The sequence below is a fragment of the Sus scrofa genome, chromosome 11 (genome assembly GCF_054392235.1).
Source record: "Sus scrofa isolate SSC_HxYL_T2T_F1_AM1 chromosome 11, Sscrofa_HxYL_maternal_Yorkshire_Landrace_v2.0, whole genome shotgun sequence".
NCBI classification, from domain to species: domain Eukaryota; kingdom Metazoa; phylum Chordata; class Mammalia; order Artiodactyla; family Suidae; genus Sus; species Sus scrofa.
Window position 1 is genome coordinate 84,224,065 of NC_139393.1, and position 12,263 is coordinate 84,236,327.

The window sequence follows — 12,263 nt, forward strand, 5'->3', positions numbered from 1 at the left end:
GCCTTTCCCATGTCACCGGGGTCAGCGAAAAAGGCCTCGAAGGCTGTTCCGCGCCTGCCTGAGTCCTCCTGACCGCTGCTCCTTCCACATCAGCCGCTCAGAGGAAGAAATCAGTGCAAGACAGGCCCCGTCCCAGTGGCTGTAAGATACCCACTGTCAGAATATCTCACGGGGGCTGAAACTGGCAAGGCTGCCACATCCTGCATGAAATCATGGCAGAGCCGCTGGCTTCAGTTCGCCCTTGTGAGTTTTCTTGCTGTCAGGCTTCAGAGCCCAGTTTTCCATCCGGGAATACCTTAAGGACAGAACCATACCCTTAAAAATGAGGCAATAAAGGCATAGTTAATTATTTGCGTATGGCTACCCTTAGAACCCTAACAGTTATAAATTATCCAAGAAGCTTATCCCGTCTGCGGGCGTGAAGCGGAGGTAAAAGAAAGAGCTCTTGCAGTCTGTAGTTTCAGTTAGAGGAAGATCCATAACGAATAAGGAAATCAGCGCTACCAGCGAACATTTCGTGGACTCAGGAAGCAGCGGGCACAGGGATTTACCTATGTTCCCGTGTGTACGGTCTTCACAATCCTATAAAAAAATTAGTATTATTACCCCATCATGCAGATGAGAAAACTAAGGCACAGAGAGGCTTCCTGGGTCGCGCAAGGTCAAAAAGCCAGTTGCTGATAAAGCAAGAATTCAGATCCATAAGGTCTGGCTCCAGAGTGTGCGACTCCATAACATTCTTTCTAAAATTTTAGGACTTCAGTGCAAGCCTTGAGGGCAAGAAGAGAACAGGGAAAGTTTCCATTTTTTAGTGCACCCGCTATGACACCAGTATTAAAATGGCTCTTACTTTTCCTTAGGCACCTATCAGAATACAAAGCCTAAGAACAATTTTAACTGCTTGCATAGTTTCTGATCCAGAGTGAGTGCTCAACACACACTTACTGAATAATTTCAGCTTATTTTGGATTCCAAAGGCAAGATAATGAGCTAAGAACCCATTAATTTGTGCTATGTGCTTAAGTGACTTCTTAGCCTTGCTTGTTTTATTTGCACTGATGTGGGGGGAAAAAAATGGGACTTTGGTTACACATCTGGCTTCTTGCCTAAAACAATGCCCAAAGTTATGCATGTTTTAAATGAATTATCTAGTCTAGAGAAAAATACGCATATCTCCATAACATATTAATGGACGAGAGCCTCCATGAAAGAAGAGAAACTATCTAAGGTCAACAAGAAATAATAAAAAGTGATTAATGAGAGAAATTTTCTAGTTTTAAAGGCCTGAATAACTCCAGAATAAAGAAATACAATTTTATCATTTTCAAGTATTGAGGAAAACACATTTTAATTATTACTAGGGCGTCTGATAGCTATTTGCTCAGGGCTGCTCTAACAAACTGATAGGAAGCATCTGCTGTTAGCGGAATGTTCGCACACATGAATGTCTGTTAAAGATAAGGCGTGAACGAGCGATGAATCCAGAAGATTCCTGCTCCGCCCACGGGATAAAGAGCGCGTCACCCCCCAGCTTTTCAGCGACCAGGGCTTCGTACTTATCCAAAATTCATCAACCCAGGGGCTGAACCACACATTTTGCAGTATTTTTTCCCATCACTAACCCATCTTCCTGCTTTGGCAAGTTCATCTTAATTCCACAGGCCGTTTCCTGAACAAAAATTGGGAGCTCTCTTGAACCACTAACCCCAAGGGGTCTGGAATCTCCAGGAAACGGATCTGGCCATAATAAGTTACAAGACGGAAATTCTTCGTTCAGGGGCCCAAGATACTCAGGCTGGGAGGAGGTGGCCGAGGGTGGGCTCTGCCAAAAGGTGAAGTCACACCCTAGGGTCCCACTTCACAAACCCTGAGTGGGTTCCAGCTCATCCAGACTCTAAGCAAACACTGAGCCCATCGGCAGCCGATGCAAAGGTGAGGATGGAGCCACGACGATGGAGAAACTCAGTGAATAATCATGAGAAAACCCTTGCCCCGAGTCCTGAGGGGGGAAGGAGCACCACAGGGGACAAGGGTCTTCTCTGGGGTCCAGCTGTCCCCACTTCCCAGCAGCCACACCCCCTCCAAATTAACTCGCCAGCGTCCTGACCCTCCACGCGTCAGGACCTTCCCACTCCTCACGCCCAGGTGGCACCTCGGGGCTGGAACTGGAACTGCCAGCGACACAAACCACCAAGGAGAAAGAGAAAATCAGAACTGGGAGAGTCATTTTAAATGCAGAGCTTCAGCTTCTAACTGAGTGCAAACCGCTGTCCCAGAATAGCACGTTATAACTCACATCCGTCACAGCTGCCCCTGTAAAGTGAAGAGAAGGGACAAGGGCTGTGGTCCCCAGACCCCAGCACCACCTGTTGGACATGCAAGTCTCAGGTGCACCCCCACCCCTAATCAGAGACTCCTGGGGTGAGGCTGGGCGTCTCTGTCCCACCCAGCCCTCCAGGGGCATTCTGCCGTGACCTCCAGTGCGGACCTCCTGGCGTGGGGGCCTCCTGTGTCTTTTCCAGCCCCAGATGCTCTGATGATATAATTCCTTTGCTATGTGTCCTCGGAATTTGTTCCTCTGACAAGCATGCAACCAGCACTGTATAAACGCTGTCCAAACATTGGCTCGTTTAAGCCCCGTGCCTGTCCCATGAGCAAGGCACTACCACTATACCCATTTTACAGATGACAGAATGAGGGCAGAGACGGAGGGAGCGTGTGCGTGTCCACATAGCTGTTAAGAGGCACAGCTGGGATTCAAACCAGCATCCATCCACGTGCCTCAGGGCAGTGCCTGTCACCCGTTGGGGGTGTCGCTCAGTTCCCTTCCAACACAGTTGGGTGTGTTTGAAACACCGCAACTGTCCTTCCAGGAGTTGTGTGTACATCTGCCCCTCTAACGCAAGCTTCTTAGAGAAACAGGCTTTTCTTTTGCCTGGCGACCTTCAGAGTCCTTGGAATTCAGCTGAACCCTCAACAGTACGCAATGACTTCCACTTAAGACACAAAGTGAAATTAAGTATTTTCCAAATGAATACTGCAAAAAAAAAGGGACCAAACCACAATAATTTGGCATTTTCTGCCTAATAAAACCTTGCACATTATCAGGAATCATGAAGATAATAATAGTAATATCACCTTTACTGAAGCTCTAATGTGGGACTAAGTTTCACACAACTCAGTAATAACTCCGTGACATCAAATTTTAATTTTTTTCTTTAAAAAATGCTAAACAGCAACCTGAAAATTAAAGGTAATTAGGAAAAGGAGGTTGCTCCTCTTTAAAAATGACACTGTAGGAGTTCCCGTCTTGGCTCAGTGGTTAGTGAACCCGACTAGCTTCCATGAGGACTCGGGTTCGATCCCTGGCCTCGCTCAGTGGGTTAAGGATCCAGCATTGCCCTGAGCTGTGGTGTAGGTCACAGATGTGGCTCGGATCTGGTGTTGCTGTGGCTGTGGCGTAGGCCGGCGGCTACAGCTCCGATTCAACCCCTAGCCTGGGAACCTCCATATGCCGTGAGTGAGGCCCTGAAAAAAGACAAAAAGACCGAAAATAAATAAAATAAAATAAAATAAAATAAAATAAAATAAAATAAAATAAAATAAATAAATAAAATAAAATAAAAATGACCCTGTAAAGCTGGTGCTCTTGGGAGAGATGGAAAGAGACGCTCCTGTGCTCAAGAAAAGTCATCAGTGGCAGGAAAGGCTAAGTGGGTTTTGGAATTCATCATGATTCCTTTTTCCTACTACAAAATAGCATGCTTACTTTTAAAAATAGAGTATTTTTAGAGGTGTAGTAGCCACTGATACATACTAGCACGGTTTCTTGAATAGAAATGAAGGCTAAACCCCACAGCAGTTTTCTCTGAGCCCGTGTGTAACATTCTGGAACAGGAAACCAGCACTGACTGAGCTCCTTCTAAAGTGTTTCTTTTTCTGAAGGGAAGACACGGGCTGTTGGGCATCTCTCTTCTCTGAGCCTCCTTCAGCTCCAGGGGGTGCGAGGGGCAGCGGAAAAAGGTGGTGCAAGCAGCTTTGGAAAAACGGGCTACGAGGAGAAAGGGCTGGGTTTGGGTCCCCCGAAAGGAATACGCTCATTTTCTAAAGCAGAAAGAGCCATGAAAAATTTTTTTAATGACTTTGGTGAAATGCCCAATACGGGAACCCCGTCTCCACCTATTCTGCTGAGCCAGACCACATGTACTGCATGAGCCCAGCTCTGTGAGAGCGACTCTCCCGAGGGCTTGTCCAGCCATGGGGAGGTGTGGTGAAATGGGATCGGGGCAGCTGACACCACGCTGGCCTCCTCCAGGGCACAGCCGTGTGTCCCCTGTGCTCCGAGTAAGAAAGAGAGGCCCGCAGTGCACGCGGACAGGTGTCCGGTACGAAACCCCAGGAATGCCGAAACTCTGAGCCCAGGCCCGAGCCCACGAGCCGTGGAAGATGAGGCGGGGGGCTCCTTCCCCTTCGCCAGCAAGAGAACCGACAGATCCGCAGGTGAGACAGTGTCTCACTGTCTGATTCAGGGGCTTGGCACTTGCCTTGTCCTTCGCCACCGATCAGGAACGCTTTAAAACCCAGATGACATGAAATGTCCTGATGGTGTGCCGATTCCAAAGCCAACCTAGCAACGCAGGGATATTGCTATAAACCTCAGCATAAACTATTTACACAAAGCCTTCAGCATTGTGTATATTTCCGAGTCGTGTTTAGTCTGTGATGAAAGATCTCCTCCAAATTCCAAATTGAGAGGAAACACCTTCCTTTGGCCTTATTTTCCTTTGTCTTCCCTGAACCTACCCCAGGGGTCAGCCACTCCCGGAGCCACTCCGGGGGTCCAGGGGGAAAGGCCGCGGGAACTCGGAACCAGCTACGAGTCACTCAAGATTTCCCTCCAGGCATCAGGCGCCCCCCAAGATTGGGGGGCAGATTTTTAAAAGAAGCTCTTTCCTCCAGCATCTCAAAAGGCCAAGGGTGTCACACCAGCCTACATAAGACAGCGCCCTCCCGGCCACATGGCAGTGCTGACAGTGAACGTCGTCTGAGTGCTTCCTCGCTTCATGGGCAAAACCTCACCGAGCACCTTGGAGATATTCTGCTGTCCTCACTTGCTGAGTCAGGGGCCCAAGGTTCACAGAGATTACGCCGCTCCTGGGGACACGGAACTCATTGTCCTTCGCGACAAGGGCCCCACTGCGCGCTGAGCAGGATGAAGAATGGGGCCAGATAAATCCGCGGGTCCATATCGTGAAGGGTATGCAGCCCCAAGCCAACTTCAAACAACAGCAAGATACCACCACACACCTATGCGAGTCGCCCAAATCCAGAGCACTGAGGTCACCAAAGGCTGGGGAAGACGTGGAGCAAGAGGAAGGCGCACCCACTGCTGGGGCGAGTTCAGAAGGGCACGACTTCAAAATGGCACGGCCACTGGGGCGAGCGTGGTGCTCGCTTACAAAGCCAGACCCACTCTTCCCTACAATCCAGCAATGTGCACATTGGTTCTTCCCCAAAAGAGTTAAAAACTCATGTCCCCATGAAAGCCTGCACACGGATGTTTAGAGACGCTTTATTCAAAACTGCCAAAACTTGGGAGCAGCCAAATGTCTTTCAGGAGGTGAGTGGGTAGATAAACCGTGGTCCACTCAGACAGGGACTAGGATTCAAGGCGAAGAAGCAACGCGCTGTTATCACTGTACCACTACAAACGTAATAAATTCACTGAGTAATAATAATAAAAAAGCATGCACTGTTTAGCCACAAAAAGGCATGGAGGAACGTTAAATGCATATGAGTAGGTGAAAGAGGCCCATCTGAAAGGTCTACATGATGTGTGATTCCAACTGTGTGAAAAGGCGAAGCTGCGGAGACAGTAAAAGATCGATTGTTTCCAGGCTTTGGGGAGAGAAAGAGATGAACAGGCGGGATGCAAAGCACTTTTTTCTCAGTATGATTCGATACTGATGCCCACCTGCTGTGACACATCTGTCCAAACGCGCAGAGTACACAGCACTAAGAGTGATGCCCATGGTAAACTGGGGACCTTGGGGGATGACCTTGAGCCGGGCAGAGGTACCACTCAAGGGGGGAGCTGTGGGTAATGGGGCGCTGTGCACATGAGGACATGGGGTTCATATGGGAAACCTCTGTACCTCCTCCCGCTTTCTCTTTGAACCCAAAACTGCTCTAAAAGACAAAGTCTTTCTTAAACACAAACAGACAAAAACCACCCAGCTGAAAAGAAGGGGACCTCTGGTCAGACAGTAGACGGCCATGGCCAGGGGCTGGGCAGAGGTGTCTTGAGGTCCTGAAGACAGGCTCCGGACAGAGGAGAGGGCTGGGGCGGGGGGAGACAAGGCCGAAAGGAGGGACAGGAGCCAGCAGGAATCTGAGACAATCCCGGCAGGAGGTGAGCAGACCCAGAATGGGGTTGTAGCCGTGGGAAGAGAAGGCAGAGGGGACCCCGAGAAGCAGGGGGGCGGAGGAAAGGGAGTGACACGGCATCAAAGGGGGAGGGGGACCTTCAGGTGAAGCCACGGTCTCTTGGACCAAGCATCAGGAAACACTGGGGCATCAGTGCCCAAAATGGCGGGGGGGGGGGGGGGGGCAGTGGTTCTCGGTTCCGACGGCGAGCTCGGTTCTGCTCGGTTCTGCACATGCTCTGAGTTGGCCATCAAAGCAGGACAGCCAGGGGGAGTGGTTCCATGAGGACGTGAGGCAACCAAACAGGGGTCCGAGGAAAAGGTTTGGAGTCACCTTCATGGAATAATGACAAATCCTGAGAGCAGGAGAGCAGAGAAAGAGAGGCCGGCTGAAGCCCACCCCCAGGGCACACCCACCCAAGGGGTCTGCAAAAGGAAGAACGGAGAAGCAGAGCAACAGAAAGACCCCGAGGACCGCCTGAAGTCTAGGTCTAGGACCACGCGAGGGAAACGCAGGAGGGCACCAGTTCCCGGGGCACCCGGCTGGACACTGTAGCCCCAGAGTAATTCTTCGAGGGCTGCACGGAACCTGACAGTGAAACCTGCTCCGGTTTACATCCCCTTCCATTGTGTGCACAAGAATGGGAGGAATATGTCTTTCCTATTGTTCTGCAGTTGACATTTTTTAGTGGTTGTTTAATAATAGCAGGAAGAACAATGCTCTAATGATATTATTTTAGGCCTATTGTTGCTCTTGCTTACCGGAGCCGGGGAACTCAAAACACCAAATCTGCTTAAGAAACATTTCAATGAGGCTAACTAACCCTTTTCCAGGTTCTGGAGCAACTGTTAGTGCAAACATCGCGTAATTCATCCAAACAAGTGTTGTAAATTATTCACTGGTTGATGCCCTCCCTCTTTCTGAAGGGATGTGTCTCCCAGAGTCACCTGTGGGTTCACTCTGTCTGCAAAAACTTCCCCAGCCTTTCACTGGGTAACCGAACTTGTGAAGTGACAGCCATCTTCACCAGTTCCAAGAACTCTGAAAACAGCCTTGTTAATGAATAATCCAGAATTCCCTCCCGTCCTTGCCCAAGTGAGGGGGGGTTCCGGGTCAGCTCCTAAAGGCAGGACCCAGTCTCCCATGCTGCCATTTTGCAAACACCCCAGTCTACCTGCGAGCCCCCTGGTTGAGCTGGGGGGCCTTCTCGCCGCTCTCCAAGCCTGCGCCCCTCCCAGAGGAAAGTTCGAGCTCCGCTTTCACTCCCATCGTTGGTAAGGGAAGCTGTGGCACCTCAGTATCTCAAAGGAAGGAACCTTATGGTCATCTTTAAATGCAAAGACAGCTCGATTCGTGAAAGGGCAGAGGAAGAATTACCCAGCTTTCTGAGTATGATGCACACGGCAATGAATTTGAAGATACGATGCCTGGCGTATGGTTCACCCTGGCCAAAGCGTCTACCAGCTGGCGTTGCATCGGCCTGCTTCTTTCTCAGTATTTCCCAGGAGGCTGCAGCCCTGCCGGGGAGGAGGGTGGGTACCACCCACTGCTGCGGGGGTAGCGGGGGAGGAGGGCGTGGCATGAAGAAGTGTTCAGGGCGCATGTGCGGAAGCAAAGGCGGCGGGATCCCAGAAAGCAGGCGCAGATCTGCCAGGGAAACTGAGGGTCGGGGTTACCGAGTCCTCCGGCATCGTCTGCTTAGCAAAAGCGGCACAGAATTTCAGATCCACGCTTGTTCTGACTACACCATTAACATACACACGGATCACTCCGTAAGTGTGCACTCTTACACACACACATAGCTTCTGCACACTCTTCTGGCTGGTATTAGAGGCGCTTCCCTTCTCCTGATCTAGTTCCAGGCGTCAAGAGCATGAAGATTTGATTACATCTTCATCAAGCTCATTCCTGAGATACTCGGTTCATGCTGCTGTCATGGGGACTAAGTCAAAAATCCGCCTTCTCCCCTAAATTGCACTTTCTGCAGAATGTGGTCCACACTCACAGGAATTAAATCTCACCTCGCTTGCCTTCTAGGTCCTTCAGTCCCGGAATAGTGACTAATGGTCTGGCGATGCCAACACCCTAACCCCCAGCAGGCATCTCCACGCTTTGGGGAAAGTTCACATTTCTGATCCGGAGAAATCATTTGTCAAGAAGTATTCTACAGACCCGTCGGAGGGGGGAGTTTGGAGGAAGGAAGAACTCATTCAGCTCAGTGACTATGGAACTCAGGACAGGGGATGCTCAACACTATGGGCCGAACCTGAGGGTGGGAAAAAAAATCACTGGCTTAGGAAATCCACCCACTGGTAAATGAATGGTACAGCCATAGCAGAGATGGTCAAAAACAAAGTCAAACAGCCTTTCGTGGGAACAATAATAACAATAATGATACGTGCAATTTGTGCCTGGCACACAGTAGGTGCTGTTTGGGTGTAAAATGCAGGTAAAGTGAGAATCAGATACCCAAAAACACAGGTAATCCAAGAATCCTTTGTCTTGGCTTTTGAATTGGGATTTGACTGATTTATAGCATCTTATGATTCAAAATGCATTTTTAAACAATGTTTTGCTTGGGTCAATATGGAAAGTATTTCAGCTTTCTGGTGTACCTCACAGCTGATTTTGGAAGGAGGTAGGCAAAACAAAAAAAGTCATTGGCATGAAGAGTGAGACAAATTTTCAAGTTAGCCAGATATTATTTCAACATGGATTTTCTTGTACAACCATAAGCCCTGGGCTTACTAATAAATTTTCTCTCCCTAAATAAACCAGGAGAAATATAGTGAAATGATAGCACCTGTTCAGTCCCCTGAGAATCAAAGGGTTCCACACACCAGAGCTCTTAAAACACTAGGTGAGATGTGTAGGGACGGAGCAGAGCCAGGACGGGAATGTAGTGGGCTTCCGAGAATGATGCTAGAGAAGCAAAGTCATCTCAACCCCAACAGTCAGAGTGGCTGTTCACTCTCAGAGTGGCTCGTTCTTTAAAGTCCTGGCTATTTGAAAGCTAGCTCTTAGAATTAGCTTTGATTTGCTACTATTATCCATCAGAAAATCTAAGTCTGAACAGAGCTTCCTATTTCCAAATACAGAACTTTCTCACGTTTCCTTGCCATGCCTCCTTGCTAAATCTCTTGGTCCAGATTTCTAGACCCAAATAAAGTGTTCTAGAGCCTTCTCTTTTGAAAGCATTTTGTCATCACGACCAGAGGGTGTTTAAATAACCAACCAGGGTGCCTGGCTAGACTCTGGGCTGGGAGAAACCATCTGAGGTTAACTGCTGGTGTCATCATCAGTCTTTTCCATACCCAGTGACCCGGCTGCCAGCCAAGAGCTAGACGCTCAATTCCAAGACTTGCATGCATTCCACCAGTTTATTCTGGAAAGGAACAGTTAATAGTTGATATGCAGTGAAGTAGAGTCTGTAAATATTCTGCCTGAAGAAAGGGGGGGGGGGACACCTAAGAGCAAAATTCAGATTTGAAACAGTAAAAGAGTGAGAAATGTGGAAAGAGGAAAATCGTTCTTAAATATTCCGGCAGGAAATGCAAAATGTGTTTCGAAGCCACACCTTTCCAGGGCTTGTCTACCGCGCTGTGACACTAGGGAACAGCTGAGGTCCTTCTTCCGTCTGAAGGGAAGGGAAAAAGGAAGAACAACATCAGGGACCGTCCCCAGCTGGACGCCTTCACTTTTGCAAACCGAACTCCCGGAGGAAATGAAAACTAGGAAAACAATTTGTGCATAGAACAATGAGCTGGAGTTTCATTTTGGTTTCACACTCAAATGTAATGTCATTATAACTGTTTTAATACAGAATGCAAGTCATCGAGTGGAGTATGGAAACGCTTGAAAGCAGCCCTCCAGAAAAGCCCCGCTTCTGTGCTTCAGCAACAGCAAAGTCGTGGGAAAGCAAAGATACAGCTGTTTCCAGGCAAACGGCCCAGAACTGTTCAGCATCAACCACCAGAGTCTCCAAAGCAGCAGAGAAACACGCCCAAAGCGACTCCCGGGCACATGTGTGGGGCCGCGAACGGCATGGGGCGCGCGTGTCCACCTCTCCGGCCCCCGGCCCGCTCGGGCACCCGGACCAGGTGAAGGCGCCCGGCGGCCAGGCGCCCCCGAGGTGCGAATTCAAATCCCGCTCACTCTGGGCACTCTCGCCCCGCGCCGGGCGCACCGAGTTCTGCTCGCTGCTCCCTGGCCCCGAGCAGTCCCCCTAACTCGCCCCCACCCAGCCCACAACAAAGGAGGCTTCCCAAAGGATGCGCGATCCAGCCCACCGGGGTCCCCGGCGGGGACAGGCCGGGAGACGGCGCCTGGCCGTACCACGCGCGACCCCTGGGCCCGGAGGGCGGCCCCGGCCGGGGACAAAGGGGCCGCGCGGGGCGCCGGGGCGCAGGGCGGGACGCCGGAGCGCAGCCGGCGGGGACTCACCTTCGCGGCGGCCCGGCTGCTCTCGTGGAGCAGGAGGGCGGCGGGCAGCAGCAGCAGCCAGACGCCGAGCCGGGGCCCCATGGTGGCGCGCCCGAGGCGGCGGGGACGGCGGGGGACCGCGGCGGCGGCTCACTCTCGCAGGGCCGGGACCCGAGCGCGGCGCACCGTGCGGGGCGCGGCGGCTCGCGGCGGAGACCTGAGCGCGGCGCCGCGAGCTCCCCAATTTGTTGGGGGCAGCCCCTCCCCTGGGCCGCCCAGGCGGGCGGCGCCTCAAAGGGGAGGACCCTGCGGCGCGGGTAAGAGGCGGCGGGAGCGCGCGGCCGGGGGACTGTGGCCTCCGCGCGCCGGGACGCAGGGCTCCGCGCTCCGCACCCAGCGCCGCCCGAGCCGCCGCTCGCGCTCGCCGACCCAGCGGAGCTCCGAGGGCGGCCACGCGGGCCCGAGGCCGGCCCCGAAAGCCCGGGAGGGCGGCCGCGCCGCGGGGCCGCCGGCGACGCTTGTGGAGAGCGGATGCGCGCGGGCGACCGCCCCTGAAGCCCGGCCGAGGTGAGAGCGGCCCCGGAACGCGGCGCCGCGGGCGGCGGAGGCTGCGCGCCCGGCTCTCGGAGGAGGGAGGGGGGAGGGATGGAGCGGCCGCGGCGGAGCGGCCCCGACCCGGGCCTTGGTGCGCAGGCTCCCCTCGGGCCGGCCTCGTCGCGGGGCGGCTCTCGGTCACCCCAGCGGGAGGCGGGGCCGCACCCGCTCTCCGCAGTCCCGCAGACCGAGGCGGGCGGCGAGGATGCTCCCCCGACGCCCCCGACCCAGACCCCGCTAAGCCCGCTTTGTCTTGTCTTGCAGTCTAGGAGGGACGGATCGGAGCCCAGAGGGGCCCGACTGGGAGCATGGACCGAGACCCGCGGGCGGCGTCGGGCCCTGCCCTGCGACGGTAAGCGGCTTTCTGCCCGTCCCCGTGGGCCCCACGCGCGTGTCCTTCGAGGAATGGCCAAGCCGGGGCCGCACGCTCACGGCGCTTCTCCTCCCCCTCCCATCCAGGTGGCTGCTGCTGGGGACCGTGATGGTGGGGCTCCTGGCGCAGAGCGTCCTGGCGGTAAGTCTTGGCACCGGTTCCGGGCTATGATTCGCACGCCAGAGAAAGTGTTTGGGACACCGAGTGGCCTTGCCAGAAGGCAAGCAGCTTGCGCCTGCTTACACGCGCGCGCACGCGTGTGTGTGTGCGTGTGTGTGTGTGTGTGTGGTGTGCGCGCACCCGCGCATCCGCGTGTCCTGGGCAGGCCCTCCCCAGCCCAGGCTCTGCGAAAACGCGCTTCCCTCAAAGAACGGCGGTTTGCCCTCCCTTGGGTGCTGTGCGTTACAGGCGTGGGCTCTTCCTGGAGAAGGAATAATTAGAAACACGG

The 12,263-nt window shown here is 52.9% G+C and overlaps 2 protein-coding genes across 5 annotated transcripts in view; one reads left to right on the forward strand and one right to left on the reverse strand.

The window, feature by feature from the left end:
• The window catches only part of COL4A1 (collagen type IV alpha 1 chain), a 139,267-nt gene extending 128,172 nt beyond the window's left edge, over positions 1-11,095 (reverse strand). The window contains exon 1 of the mRNA XM_021065910.2: positions 10,870-11,095. Coding sequence (XP_020921569.2) covers positions 10,870-10,950 — 81 coding nt within the window. The 5' untranslated portion in view covers positions 10,951-11,095. The remainder of the gene's footprint in view (positions 1-10,869) is intronic.
• Positions 10,062-12,263, forward strand: part of COL4A2 (collagen type IV alpha 2 chain) — a 164,985-nt gene continuing 162,783 nt past the window's right edge. For 2 of the 4 annotated variants that reach the window (XR_014819956.1, XM_021065909.2), the window contains exons 1-3: positions 10,062-10,558; positions 11,707-11,794; positions 11,902-11,956. Coding sequence is in view for 2 of the 4 variants with exons in the window: in XM_021065909.2 (XP_020921568.1) it covers positions 11,751-11,794; positions 11,902-11,956 (99 nt within the window). In the remaining 2 variants the exon portion in view is untranslated. Of the gene's footprint in view, positions 10,559-11,192; positions 11,416-11,706; positions 11,795-11,901; positions 11,957-12,263 lie in introns of those variants that run through there. The other 2 variants (XR_014819955.1, XM_021065908.2) reach the window with 1 other exon arrangement.